We start from the raw sequence: 26,097 nt of genomic DNA, 5'->3' as shown, positions 1-26,097 counted from the left end.
GCAACTTGTGTTTTTCTCACAGTGAAACAAAAAATACTAATTCAGCATAAATTCTCACTCTGTACTTAGATTTGACCTCGGTATTCAAAATCATGAGGGGTCTGGACAGAGTAGATGGGGAGAAACTGTCGCTATTATGAGAAGGATAGGGACGTACGGTGATTGACAAAAGGAGAAGGTCTGAAATGCATTGCCTGAGTAGGTGTTGGAGGCAAATTTAAGCAAGGCTTTTGAAAGGAGAACTGGATGCTTACCTGAACAGAAGAAATTTGCAGGCTATGGGGAAAAGGTATGGAAGTGAGATTAGAAGAATTGCTCTGTCAGAGAGCCAGTATGGACATGACAGGCTGAATATCCTCCTGTGTTGTAATCATTTTACGATGGACACAATTAAAAATTTTTAGATCAATCTTTTTGTTCTTTTAAGATTCTACTCTTAGTTTCATCATCTTTCTTTAATGACAAAACTGCAAATTTAGACAGTTTTGCAGTGCTGTGTGAGCCATAAAATTTATGCAAAAGAGCTTTCAGAAATCAAAACTATTTATTTAATTCTACTTTATGCATTCCCTCTTCACCCCATGTGTTCTTATTGTATATCTGGGATTCACAATTCACTTTAGCTTCTGATGACCCTCACTCCATCATGTTATAAAAGTTCCAGAGACTGAGACCCCTACAGCATCTCACAAGTATTTTATGTATAAAATTGCATAGAAATTATACAATTAAGTATATTAATTGTTTTAAATAATTTTTATCAAATGTGACCATCATTGCACTGCTGCTGAAGAAACAGTTTTGCATTCACACTCAGAACCCTCACTCTGCCAGTGGCTGGAGTTGTCTCTAATGAAAATTCTATCCCCCACAAGCACAAATACAGTAATTCAAATATGATGGACAACTCAAACTATCCAAAAGCAAAGATGCAGGAACAAGTGTTGGGCGAGACTGCTAATAAAATGAACAGTGTGTAGCCATAAAATAACATCTTGTGACTGAATCTAAACAGTGTAAAATTTATTTAAAAATATTGTTGATACTTTAGATTAAATATTGAACGTTTGTAAATGCATTGCTGGCTCATGAGAAAAAGATGGGAGACACATGAGTCATGTAACAGGTGCTTACTGTGATGATTGGCTACTAGAAATGGGTACGGTCTGTGTCAAACCCAGGGCTAAATTGATGGGGTTGGAAGAAACTTGGGCCAGCAGTTGGCCTTCCTGAAACCTTCTGATGGGCCCTAGTCAAGAACCTCCGCTGCATACCACAACTGATCTTTTAACCATCATTGACTTTGAAATATCCAATTGAAACAAGTTTTGTGAAATATGTAAGCAGCACATTTTTGAATAAAAGGTGCACAAACAACAGCGATGTGACTTCTGAGTGCAAAATAATTTCTATCATTTTTAGCTATTTTGAGTTTTTCTTTTTGGTGTCATTAATATTAACAGGCACATTTTAATAATATATATCTCTCTTTAAAATTGTTTCTCCGTGGTTTCTCAGGTAAAAATGTTACATAGGACAGTAAGTACAGATTTTGTTTTCATTTATCAAACTATAAATTTTAAACATTTTATTATGCCAAGCTGGAGAACGGTATTTTCTTACAAAGTCTGAACGCTCCTGAAACAAATTTTATGTTTGAAGTATGTGTTAAGGTCAGTGATATAGCCCAGCGTTACACCTTATGACAAATTCTGCAAACATCTGTATCACTGCCCAAGTGCATAAGAAGCACAAGAAAATAATGCCTTGCGGATTTTGTAATGAATAATTACTCAGAGCAGGTAGATTAATTAAAAGTAGGAGAGCATCCTAGTACTTATGATCACAACATAGTAAGGTTCAATATTAGCATCAAGTGTGATGCAAGTAGATGAAGGAGTAAGTTAATAGATTGGTGAAGACTAATTTATGAGAAAATGAGGGCAGGATTAAAGGTAAATTGGGAGAAAATAATGAAAAGCAAAGTCAGAAAAGCATTGAGAAATCTATAAAAGGGTATTCAACGGAGTTATAAAAATGTATTCTGCATAAAGCCAAAAATAAGTAAGCTAATTATGGGGCGCAGTAAATGGATAAAAAACTAAGGAGAAAATGAATCTAAAGCAAAAGGCATATGAGGTTTGCTTTGGTACAAAAGAAGAGGAAGGCGAAGGCAAGTAAAAGGAACTTGGATCAGTTTTTAAAAAAAAAGCAGGAAGGCAAAGAAAAATTACAGAATCAAGTTATCAAGGAACATAAGAAATAACAAAGCATGCTACAGACATAAATAACAAAAGCAAAATGAAAGTAGAAATAGGGTCAATTAAGAACATTAAAGGATTAGCAAGGTGATATCACAGTAGCAGAGAAATGGCAGAATAACTACAGTGCTTCTGTTTTTACTAACGGTAGCAAAATAGACACTTGGCTAGAAAATAAGTTTTAAAAGAACATTAATTCAGTTGGGATAGGAATGGTGAATTGAGAAACTAGCAAAACAAAAAGAGGGATAGAACTCCCAAGTCCAGATGACACATAACCATGCATAGTCAAGGAAACTATACATAAGATACTATACATATAGGAGCAGAAGTAGACCATTCGGTCCCTTGAATCTGCTGTGCCGTTAGTTGCTGATAGGTTTCTCAACCTCGTATTCCCACCTTTTCCCAATTACCTTTTATCCTTTTACTTAAATACATTGGTCTACACAGCTTTCTTTGACAATGAAGTCCAAAGATTCACCATCCTATGACTGAAGAAATTCCTCCTCATCTTAGTCCTCGGATCCTAGTCTTTCTTACTAATAAAAACCATCTTCCCCATGTCCACTCTATCGAGGCCTTTCAGTATGCTCTAAGTTTCAATGTGATACCACCGCCCCCCCCCCCCCCCCCCCCCCCCCGCCCCACCTTCATCCTTCTAAACTCCATCTATTACAAACCCAGAGTCCTCAAACACTCTGAAAGATATACATACGTTGGATAGTTATGAATATATATTTGATGTTCAGATTCAGGACTAGATCTAAGTACCAAACAAGATTCCACCTGGTAGGTTCATGACAACAGTTAAGGCATTTGTAGTCAATGGCCAAATATATGATGGACAACAAATCAACTATAAAGATACTAATAAATCCCGGAAATAAGAAATTTGTTTGCTCAGGGAGTTGGTACGTTGCAGAACTTTCAACTAGAGGAGATGATTGTGGCACCAGTTAAGATGCTTTCTAAAGGAAACTAAGTAAGTAGCTCAGAAAGAGGAAATGGGAAGATATGCTGGAATAGCTGAGATAAAGCAGATAGAATGGGGCGAGACTCATTTGGGGTATGAACACCAACACAGACTAGTTTACCCAAATAACCTGTTTCTGTGTGATTTTTATTGCAATACTAAGTATGACCATTTTGTAAAAATTTTTTGAAGATAGAAATACCAGTTTATTAGCACACTTGAGCAATAAATTACTTAAGCATTGTAGATATTTGATTCTGTGAAAGGAGGATAGTGCATTGGAGATGAAAATTACTAGAATTTAGTTATAGTGACCAGAGGGCTGAAGGGAAGGGAATATTAATCCTTGTTGCTGAGTAGTTATGAAGCTCTCCACAATGCAGTATTAAAAATGTTTCTCTTGTTTTAAGGACCATAGGTACAGTACATTTATCCAGGAGGAACTTTGATTTTAAACTCCAGTAGTTTTGGAATTGGAATATGTGCATACTTTCAATCTTAATTTCAAAATTTCCATTTACTTGCTCTTTCTGTTTATTTTACACAGCCCGGAGCACCAGAAAATATTACAAATTGATCCTTAAAATGTACTTCCATCACTATACAGAGCATTGTGTTGTGCTTCAGGAACTAGTTAATAAATGTCAACATTAGGAAAATTTCTATTAAAATGCCTTTTTACTGCATTTTAGCACAATAGTCTCAATCTGTCCTGCACTTCCACAATGCATCACAAAGGAATGCAGACATTGACTTCATGAAAATGGAACTATTCAATATCAAGGACATATACATATGAAATACAAAAATGATAGACAGGAACAGACCAATTGGTTCATCGAGCCCCTGACCATTGAGTCATGTTGTAATTAGACATCATTATCCCTAATACTTCCACAGCAGCCATGTAATCTCCTGGGACAGGCCCAAAAACAGATTAAGAAAAAAAAAATTAAGCAAAAAAAAATTTGGAGAATTCTTCTCTGATTCCCGAAGCATTTGAAAAGAGTTCAAGTGGACCACAATCACTATAAAGCATATCATGTACCATGGCCCCAACCTTTGTATGTAGTGATATCAGCCTCAGTCAAGCGCACACATTGTTTGAGAGACTATGATGAACTCCTTTAAAAGCTTGTGTTTTGGTCTTTACTAATTAGAAAAATAGGTACAATATTACAGTTGCAGTTTGCTGGTTTTTTTCTCCTGATATCTAGGTGGAATTTCAGTACACATGTGTTAATGTATGGTGGAATCCATTTAATTTTGCTTTTTAAATATTTGCTTACTTTACACAGTAAATTCAATAGAATTTTAAAATGGTGCTCCAAGGCATGTTGATTCAGCATCCATGTCTATGCACCCTTCTTAATTAGTATGTGGCTATTATAGTAACATGAAATAGTTGTGGGAATCCATCACTTCTTATTGTGTAGTCTTAACCCAGTGGATCCAAACAAAATTATAATGATGTATATAATTATTTATTCTGTTAAATTGTTGTGGTATTTGGATTGTGTGGTTTAAGAAGACCAAAATATTTGAGAACAAAAAAAAGCAATTAGTCCCAACAAACCCTTTCCCTTTGAAAAAGCAGAATTTCCATATTTTTGCTTTATCCTTCAATCACTTCTCTGATTAAAATGTCATTTATTCTTTCTTGAACCAGTTTATACTACTTGCTTCAAAGGTCTTTCTTGGCAAAATCCTACCAACTCAATTTACCCTGAGAAAATGCCAGAGTTTTTGGTTACAGTAAATAGCTAACAGAACCATTTTAATTTAATACAGCTTAAGAAGTACCCAAAAGTCAACATCAGATGATTACTATTTAAAAATGTTTTACACCAAATATTTCTAATAATCTACAAAATATAACAGGCATCCTGTTACACATTTCTTATTCTGTTCACATTTATGGAATAGAACAAAAAACAAAGAAAATTACAACACAGGAACAGGCCTTTTGGCCCTCCAAGCCTGCATCGACCATGCTGCCTGACTTGACTAAAACTCCCTACCCTTCCGGCGACCATATCCCTCTAATTGTTCTCATTGGAGCGACGGAGGTTGAGGGGAGATGTGATAGAAGTCTACAAAATTGAGAGGCATGGACAGAGTGGATGGTCAGAAGCGTTTTCCCAGAGTGGAAGAGTCAATTACTAGGGGGCATAAGTTTAAGGTGCAAGGGACAAGGTTTAAAAGAGATGTACAAGGCACATTCTTTACGCAGAGAGTGGTGGGTGCCTGGAACATGTTGCTGGGGGAGGTGGTGGAACTGGATACGGTAGTGAATTTTCTTGACAAGTACATGAATGAGATGAGAATAGAGGGATATGAACCCCAGAAGGATAGGGGGTTTTAGTTCAGTGGGGCAGCATGCTCGATACAGGCTTGGAGGGCCAAAGGGCCTGTTTCTGTGCTGTAATTTTCTTTGTTCTTTATTCCCATCCTATTCACGTATATGTCAAGGCACCCCTTAAAAGTCACTATGGTATCCACTTCCACTATCTCCCTTGGCAACGAGTTCCAGGTACCCAACAACCTCTGTGTAAAATATCTGCATCATACATCTCATTTAAACCTTGCCCCTCGCACCTTAAATCTGTGTCCCCTATTAATTGACTCTTCTACCTTGGGAAAAAGCTTCTGACTAATCTCTCTGTTCATGTCTCTCATAATCTCGTAGACTTCTAGCAGGTCACTCCTCAACCTCCGTTGTTCCAGTGAGAACAAATCAAGATTCTCCAACCTCTCCTCATAGCTAATGCCCTCCACTCCAGGCAACATCTTGGTAAATCTTTTCTGCACCCCCTCTCCAAAGCCTCCACATCCTTCTGGTAGTGTGGCGACCAAAATTGAGTACTATATTCCAAGTGCGGCCTAACTAAGGTTCTGTAAAGCTGCAATATGACTTGGCAATTTTTAAATTCAGTACCCCGGCCAATGAAGGCAAGCATGCCGTATGCCTCCTTGACTCCGTTCTCCACCTGCATTGCCACTTTCAGTGACCTGTGTACATGTACACCCAGATCCCTTTGCCTATCAATATTCTTAAGGGTTCTGCCATACGCTGTATATTTCTGATCTGTATTAGACCTTCCAAAATGCATTACCTCACATTTGTCCGGATTAAACTAGCTGTTAGTTGTGCTATTGTGCAAATGCTGCACTGTTTATGAGAAATTGAAAATCTTGTTTGTTTGCACTTTCTGCCAGAAATGTTACTCCTGGTGCCATATTTTGTCACATTTCTTTATTGACATTTATTGTCCAGTATGAACTATATGTTTGCATTTATAATTGAAACTGCCATGCAGTTACATCCTCCTCCAGTGGTGGCATTGTAGTTCTTCAGTTTCACATCTTCCATTTTCTCAGCCCATGTTGAGTAATTCTTCTAATTCCTAAATTGTGTAAATTTTGCTATTCAGTTGTAATTTTGATTCCCTGCATACAATGTCACCAAAGATTGTCCAGTAATCTTCCATGATTATTGTACTGGGGCAAGAGCTGAGCAAGACCAATGGGATAAATAAAGAAATGACAGAGCAGTCCCAAGACCTTAAGCGAGAACTCAACAAGAATGATGAGGATGGACAGAGTGGTGGGAGAGAAGCCCAAGACCAGAAGTGAGAGCTAAGACTAACAGGGAAAAAAGAATGGGCCAGTGAGCAGACACACCAGGTTTGAGGAAAAGAGAATGAAAACCAAAGTTTGATGTCAATGGAAAATAGGCAAGTGAATTATGGGTTAGTGAATATTCCTTTTTTCTCTCTCTCTGTCAATACTGCTTTAAACAAGGAGTCGAGAAATTAAAAATTTAAATCAGGGCAAGTAAAACGGTGAGTGAATTAGGAATAAAAGTATTCACTGCAAAGCACATCTAGAAAGTTAAAGAAAATAAATAGTTTAAACAAAGTACAAACTAAATTCTAGAATAGGGAACAGTTTTTTTTAGATCGACTTGAGACCTGTTGCTTGCAGTCCCTGCACCATTGAAAAATTTGGGATGCTTCATGTGACTTGGGGAATCACCTGTGAATGAAGTGTCTCCAGCGCTTGAGTTTCTGAGCTTAAGGAGTTGCTGGAGGTTCTGCAGAGCATCAGGGAGGCTGAAGGTTTCCTGGATCATCTATTCTAGGCAGTGTCTACCCCACAGGTAGATATATTTCAGAAGAGGCTGGAAGTACAAGTCTTCAGGGTGTGTGCCAATCTCAAACTGGTACTCAACATTAGAGACTGCTGGGAGTGACAGACAACACATTGAAGAAATGCAGTCAAGACCATGTCATCAATGGGTGAGGAATCAGCCAAGTGTAGAAATGCAATTTTAAGACATTCTAGACCAGTCAGTTTAACATCATGGTAGGTAAAGTTTCAGAAACCGTTATCAAGGAAAGAATTAACAGGCCCTTGAAGAGGTTTTAGTTTAATTCAGGAGACCTAGTGCAGATTTGTAAAGGGCAAATTGCATTTTGACTGATTGAATCTTTTTGATTAAGTAATAGAGAAGTTTGATGAGGAGTATACAGTGGATGTTTTCTATATAAGTTTTAAAAAACTATTTGATGAAAATACCTCATTAAAGATTGGTTAACAAAATTGAGAATCATGGAATAGGAAGGTCAGTGTCAGCTTGAACAAAAAAATTGGCTGAAAGATAGAAAATAGCAAGTTGTGATAAATGATTGTGGAGAATGGTAGTGATATACCCTTTGGCTGACAGTACAAGGGTCAAGGGAACCTTTTTAAGTTTTTGGCAAGGGATACATGGGAAATATGAGCAAGAACTTGTTAATATGATGCGTGATAATGACATGGAACTTACTGCCTAAATGAATGGTGGAAACTGAATAATTTCAAATAGAAGTTGGATGAGCACTCGAAGGGAAGAAACATGTAGGACTGCAAGGACAGAGCAGAGGAATGGACTGGCTGGATTGCTCTACAGTGGGTCAGCATGGACTCATCGGGCCGAATGACCACCTCCTATGCCATTCTGACTATGGGCAGAATTTAATGCTCCTGTGGTGTCGACTTTGGGGCAGGAGAGTGCTGGGCCTCACTAGGGTGGTCATCACACATCAAACCTGAGAAAGCAAACACTGCCAGAGTTGTTTGTGGACATCTGAAGTAGGGAAGGAGGCAGGGTTCCCTCATTCATCAATCCCTGATTGAGGGACGCAACATTGGGAAGGTGGGAGCCAGCAGACAGCCATCCCAACCTTTCTTCTGAGCTCCCCACCCACCCCTCCTCCTACCCCTCCAGTCCATCTTCCCATCTACCTCAGCCAGCAAACCCCTCCCTGCGACTTTCATCCCACCCTCCCTCACCTGTGGCCTGAGTTCCTCATTGATCCTCAGCCTCTGGTGCGTGCATTACCAACAGAGATCCTGAGAGATGCCTGAACCTGGCCAGTTTGAATGGGCACTTAATGACCGTGGGCTTTCCCCACCAGAGGAAGTGGAGGGCTTTGACTGGTTCTCCAACCAATTGGCAAGAATTCTTTCACCAATATTAAGTTCCACTCTACGATTCTTAAATGCACTTGCTGTTTTTCAGACCAATGGGTATTAATGGTATGGAATATATGTAAACCTAACTTAAGAGTTCCCCCAACTCTATAGAATCACCACCTTCAAGCTGTCCCTTCTAAATTAATTCCATTTGGTGATGCTGTAAGCAAATTTTATTTTTAACTTCTTTGATCCCTTCAGGTAAGGCGTTAATATACAGAACTTTTTTTTGCTCCAAGTACGTTTCATTTTGATTTAACATGAAATATACTCACTGGCTGCCCTTCCCAACTGCTTCCTTGCCTGTGCTTGTCCATCTTTCAAGACTCCTTAGTCTTCCATCCAATTAGAAAGAAAAACATTCAGGGACAAGTTCCTCTGAGCAACAACTATTAGGTTTTAATCATCCTTGGGGTGTGCCTATTAGTGGCACCTCCACATGGTTTATTCAAGAAATTACCTTGATTGATATGATTTTGAAAAGGACTATCAAGTTGTAAATTTTCTTCATTGTATCACATCATGTGCAACATGAAGTCTGTATCTGTGATTATAAAAAGTATTGTGCAATTTAACTTGATTTGTCATTAATGAAAAATTGCAGAGTTTTAATACAAGACTCAAGTTGGTTTAAGTTGACCACACAATCTTAGTGAGCTAGTCCTGGAATGTTCCTTAAATGAAAAATGGATAAGAGACAATTTACTTTTTAATTTATATTTAACATTCAATCTAGGAAAAATTGCTGCTTCTAACCCCATAGGCTAGCTGTGTAAAACAAAAGCACAGTCTGCAAGTTTCAGCCCCACCTATAGCACAGAGGGTCAAGCAATGTTATGAACTACCTCACTAGATTCTGTTGCTAGGTCAAGCTTGTTTTAACCCACAGTAATTAAACTTTGGGTAACCTTTGTAAAATGTGTCAAATCATTTGCTGTGCTGGCTGCATACAGTTTCTATTTATTTGGTAGCGACTGGATTAATCAAAGTACAACTAGCCAAGAGCACTCCAAAGAAATCTCTTGAGTTTTGGCACAAAGACCCAGGTTTAATATAAAAGCAAAAGACTGCGGATGCTGGAATCTGAAACAAAATGAAGGGTCATCCAGACTCGAAAAGATGGCTCTAATCTCTCTCCACAGATGCTGACAGATCTTCTGAGATTTCCCAGTATTTTCTGTTTTTGTCCCACGTTTGGTATGTCATCTTGAATGGCTTTGCTGTGACACTGTGACTTCACCAATGGTGAGGGCATCTGCCTTTCTAGAAACCCTTTATTCCAAACTAAAACAAATTGTAACAGCCTTTTTGAAAATTATATTTAACAACTTCTGGAGAAAAATCAATAGTGTTATTATTTTAGTTTTATTTTATCATAACATTCCCAACAGGAAACAGATACTAGGTTACAGAGGTTACCCAGTTGTCAGCTACATGAATAAACTGTTGATAGATGAAGAGATGGTACATTATTTTCTAGTTGGAGGTACAAACTCAGAATTTACTTTTCAACCTGGAGTACTAAAGGCTGAAAATCTTCCTTTTTTTGCAGTGGTGACCAGATAGGCTTTGTTGAAATTTTTCATAATTTTCTCAGCTCTCTACTCTCGCAGATTTAGGAAAATAATTCATCAAGTTTGAACTTAGAATTCTGGATGACACTAGGAAATGTTTAACCTCAGGAATATTATAGAAAGCATAAATTCTGCATAAACAGGCTGTAATTGATCTACAGTTTGAGAAGAGTATTAGTTCATGATGATATTCACTCCCTATGGCTATTTGGGCTTTTCAGCCATTTACAGTTTCATCAAGTTCAGGTTATGACTGTTGGGAGAATAGTTGTAATTGTTTCTGAATGATGATCTGAAGGATATTCAGTGCCAGAAATGTTTTTGGAAATCTTTGTTCCAATGCTGACATTTTATGGTAAAAAATACTTCAATATTTCCTGTCAGTAATCCACAACTGTCGATCATTAACATTCCAGATGTTTTGAAATTCATTCATGGGATATGGACATCACTGGCAAGCAACAACAAAGAAATACTGACATCTTTCCCAGTCAGATAGTGTGTGAATTGCAGAGGAACTTGCTGTTGTTTACATGTGTCTACTGTCCTCCTCTTTCCTGATGGCAGAGGACAAGGATTTGGGAAATGCTGACACAAAAGCCTTGAAAAGTTGCTACAATGCATCTTGTGGATGGTACACAATGCAACTATAATGCTCTGTTGGTGGAGGGATTTGATGATGAGTGTTGTTAATGGGGATTTGATGATGGCTGTATCATTGAGTTTCGTGGGGAAGTTGTTAGTCTTTCTTGTTGGAGATGGTTGTTGCTAGGCATTTGTATGGTATGAATTTGGAGATTCTAAAGAATATTGGAATAACTGTAATGTGTTTCTCATTTAATCTTGCAGGTTGTGAAAGGCCTTACCTACCTGTGGAGCCTAAAGATTTTGCACCGAGGTGTGTAATACTCTTTGTTAAGCCTTTTTATTGTTTGTTTTTTAAAAGTTTGTTTTTTTTTATCTCAGATATTCAAGAAGGCTAACATAATTCATTTGGTGAATGGACTAGTACAAAATTGAGGTTTTAACTCACCAATATGGCAAAAAAAAACTGGTGTCAGCAACATTAAAGTAGAAGTGCACTTGGATATATTGTAGAGAACTATATACAAGTTATATATGACTTATGTACAGTTTTTGCCATAGTTGCTCAAGTTTACATTCAGGAGTTTTCATAATGAAATTTAGTGACTGTAAGAGGTTAAGCTGTTTCTACAAATTACTTCTCTTCCCTCCCATCTTGTGTTCTCTTGATTCATTCGTTTCAGCAAGTGAAGTGAAGGAGTGAAAAATCCTCCTGTGGCTAATCCAAGTACTTTTATTTAAGTGTGAGTCTTGATAATGAATGCCAATTGGATATCTAACAATGGAGGATGTCATAGACAACCTTGACCCTGTTATTACCTGGCACATATCCAGTAGAATGTAGCAACCAGAAATATGTACCTGCCCAACTTCTTTCCTGTTGCCCAGAGAAACGTGGTGACGTGATTCTATCCTTGCTCTGGCTGAGATCAATTAAGTGCAGACTTTATTTCAAACCATCATTTCATAGTTGAAGCCTATTAATTGGAACACTTTGGTGGAAATGAACTTATCTCATTTATCAGATCATCTCCATTAATCCAAGCTCATCAGTATTGATTGATCTCTCCATGTTAGCCACATCTCCATCAACTGGCGCCAGCTATATTTACAAGCATTGAAAACCACAGTGGTGTCATCTTTGGGTGATTAATTAGTAGAAGTTGTGCATTAGACTCTCTCTTTTTATTCAGAGTTTGAATGCATACTTGTTGATATTTGTGTTGCATTACATTGTGCTTGTTTTATTTCCACCCCTTTAATTAAACACCTGACACTGGAAGCATCAGATTGAATTCCTGTTGAAATTAAGTTATACAACCATAGAAATAGTTCAGTCAAGCATTGTTACACATGGCATCTTAGCAGGGGCAGTGAGTACTGTCATTATTTCTTGAGTTTCAAGGCAAACATTTACATCTATGAAAGAAAGCATTGGTGGGGTGAAATTTTATCTTCTGGCTCTACTTCCCTTTCCTCCCTGTAGGTAGTGTCCAAAACTACTCTCGCATCCGCAGTGCCAGCATCTTTCTAATACTTGCCCAAGGAGAAGACACCATCAACTTTTGGTTTCAGAAGCTTACTTGTAATCCTTCAGTTCTAATTGAAATTTCCTTGTTCTTTAGTTTCATGAAAAAATATAAATGATGTGTGTTTCAGAGCTTATTAACAAAATCACAAAGTTTCCTGAGTAAACCTTGGTTTTCATTTCATGTAATCCAGTGAAAGAATAGTTGAGATATCAAAACAGTCATCAAAATAGTTGGCAACACCTAGGTTACTATTATTCAACGAAATCACCTTGATAGGATCACTTCAAAAGGCAGAGATGAACAAAATGATAATAACAATTGATTGTTTTGTTCCATGTAACATGGACACTGATGTTGGCACTGATGTTGGTAAAGTACCTCGTTAAATTAGGTGGCACATGGCGCTCCACAGAGTTTACTGAAAGATGCAGGTTTAATCTCCATGTTAGGGCTTCCACTTCAGCTGCTTTATTTCAGAGTAATGTGGAGAAGCACTGAGCAAAAACCAGACTTTTCCAACAACAAAGGAGGAGAGAGAATTGGATGAAAATTGATCCCTTGGTTGCAAGGATGCCTTGATTGCATGATTTCAGCAGAGGCCTAGGAAAATTATCCAATGCCCACTCATAGCTGGGGGAGTCGTATCTTTAATTTTTAACCACCTAAAGAAAAAAAATTGATAAAAGTTTTATTTTGTAGGGTGAATCCACTTTTTAAAAAATGCATGTCTTTTTCAAAATATTTCTTAAATTACTGTGCCATCATGATGGTAGTCACAGGAAAAACTGGCTGCAGCACCATGGCAGAAATAAAACAATTGAAGAATAAAACCAAGCCTGCATATCACAGTGCATCACACAATTTCAAAATTCTTAGGACTGCTGTAGTAGGTTATGAAATGATCAGAATTCCACCAATCTCCTGAGTTGTGATGAAGTTTAGCTGCATAGTCCCATTCTTGTTTTACCCTTTATTCCATTACTTCCAAACAAGGTACATGCAGACACAATGTAAGATGCAATTGCACTTTGGGAACACTCTATGCTGCATTGCCTAGAACAATTTACTTATTGTTATGTTGAGGGGAAAGAACTGGTAATTTAAAATTAATTCTTGGTAAGCCACTGGGTAGTAAAACTGACCTTGTTTGCATTTTATTATTATCAGAAACAATGCTAAAGAATGGTTTTCCCCTCAACAATATCCTTTAGAAAAAGAATCAGTTACAAAGAGTTACCATTAACTTGAACATCCTTTTGTTTGTTTCTGTTGTCGGGTATTTTTGTTGGAATGCTGAGTGATGGTTACATCATCAGGGGAATTGACTTAAAGAAGTCCCTCAGCCCCACCATGTGAAAGAGATAAATTAACATGCACAGTTGAAATTGAAGCACCCGGGGTTAATGACTGTGTCTCTGCTGATGTCAGTTGCTTCATACGGTTGAGCTCTGTAACTGTCTTCGAGTCTGTCCCTGATGTCAATACTGGCAGTATTGTTCCAACAGCAGCTTCAAAGCAATCAACAGAAAAATAAAAGCTATGCTTAAAGTTGTTTATTTATAAAGCTGATTTTTGTTTAAAGGGTCAATGGTTACACTTGCTTATTGAGCTCTGTTTAAAGTTCTTAACTCAGAATTGACAGCTCCCTCCTGTGTTAAACAGTAGCTGTGCTGATGCCTTGCAGGAGAGGTATGCTGCCAAAACAGAGGTAAGAGCCTCCACAGAGCTTGTGAGATTTCATTAATAAATTGTGCTTCTTTGTAAATGTCACAGGACAGATCCATCTTGGTTTATCAACTATCTTGTGATACTGATCAATTTTTTTTATTTTATACAAGAAAATTGAGTGGTTGCGTTGTAATGAGAATACTTTGCTATTTGAAAACCTTTTCTCATACATGTTATTCAGGAGCATTATAAATGTGTGCAGCAGGTGCAAAGCTTGTCGTTCTAATCTATATAGCCTTTGTGTTGCTTTCATCCTCTGCATTACTGAGTCATAGCTGTAATTACAGAATCATTAAATTCTGAGGTGCTTTTAAAAGGGATTGTTTCTATCTCCTTTTTTTGTCCCTTTGCAGATGTCAAACCCTCTAATATGCTGGTGAACACACGAGGACAGGTCAAGCTGTGCGATTTTGGAGTGAGCACCCAGGTATGCTCATGGGGACATCTTTATTCAAATCACCTGGCCACAAGTCAAAGGGATCCACAACAGAGACCCCCTGTTGAGGGAGAGACTTATTCACATTTAATCTCTGAGTGACTTTCCTTCATCAAAGTATGATTGTTCATTGTTTAATGACAGAAAAATTGCTGATATTGTAATTACTATTTAAAAATAGAACAGTTCATTGATATGCGTATTTGATATGAAATGTTTGGCCAGACAATAGGGAGGGCAGAGCACATGCCGTGTCTGGGGAACTGTGGAGGCCTGCAATAAAAATTAATGTGGAGATCAACAATAGTGGCGGGCGTTTACAAGGCGATGCACAAAATTTAATTAATTTCCATTTTTGGCCCTGGAGACATTTGTGGTGGTGACCTGTGAGCTTGCTTTGGTGTTGATTTGAATTGCAGTCGCCCTTTTTTCTCAGTCAAAGATTTTGAAGAAATAGAAGGTCAGTGGTATATTAAAAGTTGTCAAAGTCTATTCTCCCCAGTGCATTTTATGTTCTCCATTTCGTCAACGTGTAAGCAGACAGCTCATGTCAGGATAGTGTGCTGGTCTCCTGTGACAGAAAATTTTGTTCAGACTGTTAGATGTTCAGAAAACTGACTTTGTTATAAGCAAGTGCAGCTTTTATATTGGAGTGATATAAGTTTATTTTTGTAGCCATACTAAGGTCAAGGAAATGTACTTCATAATTGCATTCTACTTTTGTTTTAAAAATTTAGAAAAATATACATCTTAAGTTCTTGTACATGAAGTATTGAAAGAGTGCTATTTTTCTGACAGGATGTAAAGTCTAACTTGTTAGCATATTTCCACTGAACTGTATACAAGTTCATGTACACAGTTTGACTCTTGTCAAAGGCTACTGGTCAAATGGAAACCATCAGCATGTTGAGGTATTTGACCAGTAGCCTACAACTCTTATCAAAGTCTATTGGCCAAATACTCAACATGCTGATTGTAGCCAAGCCTATATGTAATTTAACTGCACTAGCTGTTGATAACTCACTTAAAAAGATCATATCATAAAAGAATGGAGGTATTAATATGACTGGTCTCTGGCAATTTTCCCCAATTTCTTATGATTCCGGATGAGATACGCCAAAGTTATTATGCTCTGGATGAGGAGGAATGAACTGACTCCCCATCTTTATCTAATCCCCTTGGTTGGTCACAACAAGATTAATTTAAAAAGATCCCTTCCCTTGTGGAAATCTTTTCCCAATCCAAATGTAGTTATGTTTTAAAGTGAGTCAGTTTAACCAGGTTTCTTGAGTTAAAGAAAAAGTACCTTTATTGGTTAATAAAATATGAGTAGAAAATAATAAAAATCAACATATGCACAGATTAAAAATGAGATACAAGTGCAAAAATAAATGTTTAAAGACATACCAATCAATGTTTGGATTGGCTTTGAGATGGTGAAAAGTTGGTGACTTTTTAAATTACATTGGTGATTTTAGCATTTGATTAGTTTATAGATTCTTGGTTCCGCAAGTTAGCTGAAAGGATTTGGGCTCCTTTCTTTTTGGCTGTCACTTTGCTGGAAGCAAGTCAGCAATCAGAAAGAGAGACTTTATTTGCCAGCATCAGAGTACCAAGTCAAAATTCTTCAGCTGTGATCCTCACAGCTGCACAGTAGAACAAGTATACCAGACTAGTCCACAAAGACTGGTTGGCTTTTAATCCATTTTCTTGTGTATTCCTTGAAGGAGAAAACCATAAAAATGTCTGGGATCTAATTCATAGGAAATAGTTTCTGCTGAGATGCTAATCAGCTTCCATTATCTCCACAGGAGATTATAGTTCAGTTTGCATTGCATTTCATCCAGCAAGTGGTTATACTGCAGTCTCAGCCAATTTTTGGTCCGATGCCATTACCTTTAAAAAATTTCTTAATTAAAAGTTCAAAATGTCCATACGTAATTCAGGTCTATAATCCACTGTCACGACACTATATGTGTCAGGAAAGATGGACAGGTTGATTTTCTTAGATTCATTGAGGTTTACAACATGGAAAAAGGTCCTTTGGTCCAACTTGTCCATGCCACCCTTTTTTTTAGAAAAATCTCTAAACTAATCCCAGTTGCCTGCATTTGGCCCATATCCCTCTATACCCATTGTACCCATGTAACTATCTAAATGCTTTTTAAAAACATTTCTCTTAAAAAGGGAAAGTTGAGGGATGACTTTATAGAGGTCTTTAAATTATGAAAGGTTTGATAGACTGGATGCAGAGAGAATGTTTACTCTTGTAGGGAAGAGCATAGAGGCCACCAACGTAAGATGGTCACCAAGAAATCCAATAAGAAATTCAGAAGGAACTTCTTTGTGCAAACAATACTGAGAATATGGAACTTGCTATCACAAGGAACAGTCAAACTGAAGTAGTATTGATGCATTTAAGGGGAAACTAGAGAAGCATATGAGAAAAAGAGAGAGGAATAGAAGGTTACAATGTAGATTCAAATGCAAAAAGAAAGAAAGAGGCACCAGTGGATCATAAATGTCAACATGGACTGGATCAGTCAAATGACCTGTTTCTGCCTCTTATCCAATGTAATCCTGTTTAGCCATAATTTCCACTTATTGACTATTATGTGATTCATTAGGTCTTGATGTTGAAGACGTATGTAGAGGAATTGTGGTAATAGTTCCCCATTAGCTGCAATAAAAGCAAAGTACTATAAATGCTGAAAATACTCAGCAGGTGGAGAGAGAAATAGAGTTAACATTTTGGGCTGAATATAATTTTTTTTGGATTCAACTCGATTTTAATCCAGTGGCTACAATATTTATTTAATGAAGAGACTTGACTGAAAGTCAGAAATATGTTGCTATGTTGAATTTTACTCATTGGCTCAGTTTTAGTGGAATTAATTTTAGAAATGTTTTTATTGTGTTCTGGCTTCTTGTTGACTGAGTGCAGAAATGCTGTTTCAAAGAGAAACTACTTTGTGCAGTGCCATATTTTTAAATTAGTCTCCGGAAAGATGATAACAAGACTACCACAAAATCCATATATAAAACATAGTGTTCATCATGTGAATAAAGGGGTAAAAAAACCCCTGAATTTTTGGAACTTGTTGGGAACAGCAATATGAACTAGGCATGTTACAGACATTAATAAATAAGTATCTGCAGTTGCAACCTTTGCAGGGGAAAATTTGTAAAAACAAACATCTTAAGATGACGGTCCTAAAAAGGATTTGTCTGTTGCAGCCTGAGCGGCACAGTGGTTAGCATTGCTGCCTCGCAGCGCCAGGGATCCCGGTTCAATTCCCGGTTTGGGCACTGTCTATGTGGAGTTTGCACATTCTCCCCATGTCTGCGTGGGTTTCCTCTGGGTGCTGTAGTTTCCCCTCTCAGTCCGAAAGATAGCTGATTAGGTGCATTGTCCATGCCAAATTCTCCCTCAGTGTACCCAAATAGGTGCTGGAGTGTGGCGACTAGGGGATTTTCACAGTAACTTCATTGCATTGTTAATGTAAGCCTTCTTGTGACACTGATGAGTAAACTTTAAAACTTTTGAATATCAGATCATAGGATTAATGACCATTCAGTAGTCTAGTTTAAAATTTCCGACTCCACTAAATTTATACCAATTTCCTTTTCTAATTTTCTAAGCAAGACTAAGTACCTTGATTGTACTGGGTAGTTTATCATAGACAAGGGTGGCAAGGGTCACAAAATGGTCTGTGACAAAAGGTCAGAGAAGGCAAACACCTTTGGATTGAATACATCTTTTGCAGACTCTTCATCTCTGCATCCTTGTCCCCAATTCCATCCATCTCTTTTGCTGATTGTGCAATGCTTGCTTCATGTAACAATGTTGTTTTGTTCAACACTAATGCATTCCAAATTTTATTTCTTTTTCTTTTGCTTTCTATCCCTTTGCTCTGTCTTTCTTAATCCAACCTGTCTTTCTCTTTTTCAGTATCTGTTTTGACTCGAATTCATCAATTTTAATGCACTCTTCTCCACTGTCATTATTCAATTTCTTCCTCAATCCTTAAATTTCAACAGTTCAGGAAGTAACTGGTTGGTCCCATCATTTACTAAATTCCAGATGCCCCATTGTGTTCACTGTCCCGTTTATGAACTTGTACTTGCAGAAACTGCAAGGCAAAGGGTGAAAGAAAATGTCTCAAGAACCATGCACAGTGATTCACTCCAACAACATTTGAATCACTGAAGTTGTAATAAATTCCTTGGTATTATCTCACCTAACTCCACTTCTGCAACTTCCTCCAATTTTATGTTCTCGTGCTTACGTCTTCCAACTTTCTACACTTGTCCCACTCTCTGCAGTGTCGCACATTTTCCATCCCTCTTTTCCACTATCTGTTGTCTTCAGCTCTGGAGCTTTCAATCTAAAAGTGCCTCTCTTTGTTAAAACCTACCTCTCTGATTTCTTAGTTACATCCTACAACTCCTCAATGACAGAACAGCGTCAGTTTCTTCTCTATGAAATACCCTGGGACATTTACTAAAAGCAAATTGTTGTCTACATACTAAACTGTACCACCCTTCATATTAAAGAAGATAAAACACCAATATTCACTTGTCAAAGAAATATAAAATTTAATGACAGTATTATTACTGTTTTAGATACAAGTACATGAAGATGCAGATACTCTATTCATAATTTATTATTTTATTCATAATTTTTACCTAAATCACAACTCCATTTCTTTTGTAGCTGGTGAATTCAATCGCCAAAACGTATGTGGGAACAAATGCATACATGGCGGTGAGTAAATATTCAACTAATGTCACAAATATTGGTGAATAGTGCCTTTCTCAATTTTGCCAAACATAAATTGGACAATATCATATTTCCTGAGGCAATCATAAAATACATTGTTGCAGTTTATTCTTCTAACTCTGCATTCTGCTTTTAACAAGCAAAATGTTAACGCCATATTTATGTACTGGATGGAGAGAAATATATATCCGTCCAGATTTTGAGAATCAGGATTTCTTTTAGTTGGAGTCCACTGTATTTCTTCCACCTCCGTTATCATTGGATTGGGACAGTGAAGATGAAGCAGTTGTCAGTGGAATTTATATTTAGTTGTAAATTTGTCGATTTCACATGCACTTCTTGACATTTAAACTTCGATAACTAGTGATTTAAGAAAGGAATGATGTGGGGATGCTGGCGTTGGACTGGGGTAGGCACAGTAAGAAGCCTCACAACACCAGGTTAAAATCCAACAGGTTTATTTGGTTACATGAGCTTTCGGAGCACTGCTCCGTCATCAGATGAGTTACTCACCTGATGAAGGAGCAGCACTCCAAAAGCTTGTGCTACCGGATAAACCTGTTGGACTTTAACTTGGTGTTGTGAGACTTGTTACTTAAGAAAGGAATAAAACAGTAAACAAAAAAGATGTGTGGGTTAGATATATTGACCATGCTAACCCTTGATGTCTCGGGATGCATGAATTAGCAGGTTGAATATGTGGAGTTACGAGGATAGGGCCTGGGTGGGATTGTTGTCAATGCAGACTTGATGGCTGAATGGCCTTCTCCTGCACTGTAGGGATTCTATGAAATAGATTGAAATTAATTTGCAAGGAATTATACACCTTTTGCTACTCTCCTTGCTTAGCTCTATCAGATGTACGTTCTGTCCCACTCTACAAAATGAGCACCAGAATGTTGCATTCTCTATTATCCATATGTATGGCAGCTGCCAACTCCGTTCGGACATGCACTTTATTCCCATGTAATACCGTAGTCTACTGTCACTGAATGTTGTACTAATTATCTTGTTAAAAGTTGTGCACAGCGTTTACATATTTTATTCATAAACCCTAATGCCTGCTATCAACATGTTTGGATGTTCTTTCCTATCAACGTTTACCAATACTATGTTACTATGTAAATACTTCCAATTTAACTTTCTTTGATCAAATGTCACGATGTAGTTGCAGGCTTTGGTCTCAAAATGGCTCTGGGTCAAATTTCTGATGCCTCTTTCACAACTTTACTGCCATCTTGTATTTTTAAAAAGTATCATTCATAAACTGATTGGACGCTTTACTAAAATACAGTGCATAAGTTCTGGCTTTCCCTCTTTTTTGGCATGATAAACCTCAAAATCAATGTACTCAAATTGATGCTTATTTGTTAAAAATGTCAAAGCAACTGCATAAATTAAGGTGGAAAATAAGATACCAATTTTGCATTTATAAGACTGCAGAACAGTTTTAAAAGAAAGGAGAGACACACTTTTAACAATCAAATTAACAAAGCATAACATTAGTAAACAGCAAGTAAAATTGCAGTCATCAACACACCCCTCCCTCATGAGCTCAATGCACTCTGTTTTGAGCAAGAGATCAGCGAGAGCATGCCCTCCCCCCTTCCTGAAGCCTCAGATGAACCTACATCTGAGGTCACCATTGCAGATGTCTTCTCAAAGGTCAACCTATGGAAAGCAACTGGCCCCTCTGGGTATATGATGTGGAGATGCTGGCGTTGGACTGGGGTATGTTGTCTGTACCTTGAAGATTTGATTACCTGTAAAGACTCGCATTCCAACCATTATTTTGTAAACAGAGTTTGTGACTTTATATGCCCTGTTTGTGAACTGAAATCCCACTCGCCTGATGAAGGAGCAGTGCTTCGAAAGCTAATGGCTTTTGCTACCAAATAAACCTGTTGGACTTTAACCTGGTGTTGTGAGACTCCTCCCTATGGGGTACCGAGAAGAGCACGCCAATCCTGTGTGGACCAGCTGGCAAAGATATTCAGACATTTTCAACCTCTCTTTACAACAGTCTGAGGTCTCTATCTGCCATCCTCCTGGTGCCAAAGAAAAGCCAAGCAGTGTGTCTTCATGACAAGTGTCCTGTGCCTCTGACATCCATCATTATGAAGTGCTTCAAAAGATTAGTCATGGCACACATCAATTCCAGCCTCCCGGACTGCCTGGATCTACTACAGATTATCACAACAGGCTCACAGCAGACGCCATCTCCCTGGCCCTGCTCTGGAACATCTATGCCATACTCCTATTTATTGACTACAGTTCAGCCTTCAACACTATTTTGCCTATGAAACTCGTCTCCAAACTCCATTGCCTGGGGCTCAGCTCTCCCATTCTGACTGGATCCTGACCGTCTTAACCCAGAGACCCCAATCAATAAGTATAGGCAACAACAACACAGAGATATTGATCGAGTAGTCAGAGGCTTTTTCCCAGGGCTGAAATGGTTGCCACAAGAGGAGGTTTAAGGTGCTGGGGAGTAGGTACAGAGGAGATGTCAGGGGTAAGTTTTTCACTCAAAGTGGTGAGTGCATGGAATGGGCTGCCAGCAATGGTGGTGGAGGCGGATTCGATAGGGTCTTTTAAGAGACTTTTAGATAAGTACATAGAACGTAGTAAGATAGAGGGTTATAGGTAAGCCTAGTAATCTCTAAGGTAGGGACATGTTTGGCACAACTTTGTGGGCTAAAGGGCCTATATTGGGCTGTAGTTTTTCTATGTTCTGTGTTCTAACACCTCCATGATCATCCTCAACACCGGTACCCCACAAGTTTGTGTCCTCAGCCCCTTAGTATAATCCTTATACACATATGACTGTGTGGCTAAATTCCCTTCCAACTCAATTTTCAAGTTTGCTGATGACACCACCGTAGTGGATTGGATCTCAAACAATGAGATGGAGTACAGTAAAGAGATACAGAATCTGGTGAACTGGTGTGCTGACAATAATCTTTCCCTCAATGTCAACAAAACAAAGGAAGTAGCCATCGACTTCAGGAAGCATAGTGGAGAACATGCCCCTGTCTACATCAACAGGGAAAGTAAAAATAGTCGAGAGCTTCAAATTTTTAGGTGTTCAGATCACCAACAGTCTGTCCTGGTCCCCTCCTTGCTGACATTATAATTAAGAAAGCCCACCAATGTCTCTATTTCCTCAGAAGACTATGGCTCTCATTAATGTTTACAGATGCACCATAGAAAGCATTCTTTCTGGTTGTATCACAGCTTGGTATGGCTCCTGCTCTGCCCAAGACTGCAAGAAAATACAAAGGGTCATGAACGAAGCCCAGTCCATCACTCAAACCAGCCTCCCACCCATTGACACTGTCCATACTTCCCACTGCCTTGGAAAAACAGCCAGCACTGTTAAGAACCGCATGCACCCCGGATATTCTCTCTTCCGCCTTCTTCCATCGGGAAAAAGATACAAAAGTCTCAGAAACTGATTCAAGAACAGCTTCTTCCCTGCTGCCATCAGACTTTTGAATGGACCTACCTTGCATTAAGTTGATCTTTCTCTACACCCTAGCAATGATTGTAACACAACATTCTGCATTCTCCTTTCCTTCTCTATAAACGGTGTGCTTTGTCTATATAGCGTGCAAGAAACAACACTTTTCCCTGTATATTAAAACATGTGACAGTAATAAATCAAATTGGCAAACCATTTTACTCTAACCTTTAAAAAATTGTGTTTCCACTCCTTCATTATCTACTTTTTACTTTCATCTCTTTTGCAGAATTCTGCATCCAAAATATAGATCGAAGTGCACAACTACAGTCTGACTGCTGAGAGGAGTATCAGAAGAACATGATTTAACTGTTGAATTTATAAAAATCTCCAGCTCTCCCCGTGGCTCAATGTATTTGTCCAGTCACTAGCTCAACCATAATTACAGGAGGGTCCCAGTTACAGATTTGAGTCTTTGTTGATTTTTCAGCAGGAGAGATGAAGGGTGCAACTATTGACTCCTGTGTACAGAGATGAATATCAGTTATAATTCCCATTCCTGATCACTATCCAACGACCTCTGCATATGAAGATTAGATTGAAACTTAATATCTCTTTTGTATGTGACAGTGATAAAAGTAAACTATCCCTTCCCATCTTTCTCAACTGGTTAGCAGCCTTTGACAAGCTGACCATTGTCAAAGATTTTCCATTGTCGCCCAGCTGGGTGGAACCACACTTACCTGTTTCTATTTTTATCTATCTAATTGAGAATCGAGCCAGAGAATCACCTGCATCAGCTTTGCTTCCCATTCCCACATTGTTACCTCTCGTATTCTCTAAGGATGTATATCCCTGAACAACTGTTGTATCTAATTTACAGGCTGTCTTTCAGTGTCGTCATCTAAAGATACAAGATGGCGGCTCTATCTCACTACCACCTCTTTCCTCCACTTTCTCTAAATGATCAGACTGCTTGTGCAACATCAAGAACTGGATGGGCAACAGTTTCCTCCAAGTAAATATTGGAAAGACTGAAACCTTCTACTGGCTCCATCCTTTTTGAGACTGAACCAGGCAGTTTGCAACCTGGATCATATTTGAGCCACAGTTTATAACCTGGGTCATGGCTGAGCCAGAGAGCAGAGAGAAACTTCTAACTACGTGTACCCACTGTCAGTAAAGTTGCCTATTTCCACCTATATAGGATAAAGGCAATATACTGTTGATGCTGGAATCGGAAACAAAAGCAGAAAATGCTGGAAAATCTTAGCAGGTTTGACAGCATCCGTGGAGAGAAAATAGATCCAACCTTTCGAGTCAGGATGACCCTTTGAAATCTGGAAACATTGGCTCTATTCTCTCTCCACAGATGCTGTCAGACCTGCTGAGATTTTCCACAATCCAAAAATGTGTGGGTTAGATGAATTGGCCATGCTAAATTGACACTAGTGTCAGAGGATGAGCGGGGGGAATAGATGGGATTGTGGTTAGTGCAGTCTTGATGGGCTGAATGGCCTCCTGCACTATAGGGATTCTATGATTTTCTGTTCCACCTATGTAAGGTTGCCCAACGCCACTTATGCTTCATCTCATTGGCTGGTGAGTTCTCAGCTAACCTTTGTTACTTCTAGATTAGACTGTTCCAGTGCGTTCCTGCTGACAACTACATTCTACCACCTGTAAACTTAAGTTCATCCAAAACTCTGCTCGTGTCTTTACTCACACTAAGTCCTGTTCACTGATCACCCCTGTGTTCACTAATCTACGTTTGTTCCTGGTTCAACACTGCCTTGATTTTAAAATTCTTTCTTGTTTTCAAATCCTTTATTGCCTTACCTCTTCCTGTTTCTACAATATCTGCCTGCCCCACAGCTCTCCAAGATGTCTGTGCTGCCCTACTACTGGCCCCTTGATCATCTCCAATTTTAATTGCTTCACCATCAGCAGCTATGCTTTTAGCTGCGTAAGCTCTAAAATTCCCTTCCGAAACACTTTCTACCTCTCGTGTTTTCTTTACAACACTGCTTAAGCCTATTCCCCTGACCAAGCTTTTGCTTACCTGCCCTAATATCTCATTTTGTGCCTCTGTATCAAATTTTGCTTTATAATGATCCTGTGTAGCAACTTGGGACTTTTTATTACATTAAGGGCACCACATAAATACAAATTGTTGTTGCCCCACTCAGTGGTTAATTAGCTATATGTGCAGATGTAAATTATGACTATTTTGCTGGGTTTCTTAAGAGCGACCAGTACCCATGGAACTAGACTTCAGCATTGAGTCAGTGCCTTCAGGAGAAATGGTGAGAAAATTGGCAAGAGAAAGCAAATTTTCTCTCTTCCTTGAGAAGAAACAAAATAGGTCTGGGGCATTCATTTAACACAATCCGTCAAAAATCTGATGGGCAAGGAAAACACTGTCTGGAGAGCCTTGGACACAAAGCTGTATCCTACCACTGAATTGAGAACCATGTGAGTGCACTGCAGTTATTGGTTAACTAGCCCCAGATCTATTCTTAATTGATAGTTGATGCTAAATCTTTCAGGATGTTAAATTAAACTTAAGGCCTAAATATTAAACGTAAAAAATGTATTTATTAAGTGTGATATTTTCAATTACCGTCCATTTGTGCAAGTAATAAGAATATTGCCTTTCTAACAATCTAATCTTAATGTGGTTTCTTGAATGAAAAAGACCTGAAAACAGCACAGCTGGACAAATCAGTAAAGCTGACTTCAAACACTTAAGTCCCTTTTTATATGATGGGCTTTGTAGCATTATCTAATTGGATGGAATTTTTTTGTTACTTTGAGTGAAGAGTAGCTCATGAAAATCCAGCTTAAACACATCCTTGCCCATTAATAGAATTGCTGTGGATTTTTTTGACTACTCTTCCAAATAGTGTTGCATCAAGCAAATCTGATGCTTGTATTATAATACTATTTTTAATAACTTTGATTTTACACAGAAAATGTTTACTTTGAGATGCTACATCTCAAAAGGGATACATCATCAAAGGGATATGTTACTCACCTTGAAGACTGATTATGTTATTCTGGTTAAATTCTGGTTTCAAAGTTTGGAAATGGATATATATCAAGCATAAATACTACAGCATTGTAAATGTCTTTTCTCCTAAAGTCTTAACTGGTATACACTTACTTTAAGTGTAAACTAGAACTGTAGTTAGTTTGAACAGATATTCTTGAAGGTGAGTACTGAAATGCTTTGGATT

At 38.2% G+C, this 26,097-nt stretch overlaps 1 protein-coding gene across 4 annotated transcripts in view; it reads left to right on the top strand.

The window, feature by feature from the left end:
* The window catches only part of map2k5 (mitogen-activated protein kinase kinase 5), a 294,288-nt gene that overhangs the window by 151,019 nt on the left and 117,172 nt on the right, over positions 1-26,097 (top strand). For 3 of the 4 annotated variants that reach the window (XR_013889610.1, XM_080214340.1, XM_080214339.1), the window contains exons 13-15: positions 11,181-11,229; positions 14,530-14,603; positions 19,330-19,380. Coding sequence is in view for 3 of the 4 variants with exons in the window: in XM_080214340.1 (XP_080070466.1) it covers positions 11,181-11,229; positions 14,530-14,603; positions 19,330-19,380 (174 nt within the window). In the remaining variant the exon portion in view is untranslated. The remainder of the gene's footprint in view (positions 1-11,180; positions 11,230-14,529; positions 14,604-19,329; positions 19,381-26,097) is intronic. The other variant, XM_080214341.1, reaches the window with a different exon arrangement.

This window comes from Carcharhinus amblyrhynchos, chromosome 28, assembly GCF_965287045.1.
Source record: "Carcharhinus amblyrhynchos chromosome 28, sCarAmb.v2.hapA, whole genome shotgun sequence".
Classification (NCBI taxonomy): Eukaryota; Metazoa; Chordata; class Chondrichthyes; order Carcharhiniformes; family Carcharhinidae; genus Carcharhinus; species Carcharhinus amblyrhynchos.
The sequence above is the reverse complement of the archived record's forward strand: the minus strand, read 5'-3'. Positions and strand labels throughout refer to the sequence as shown.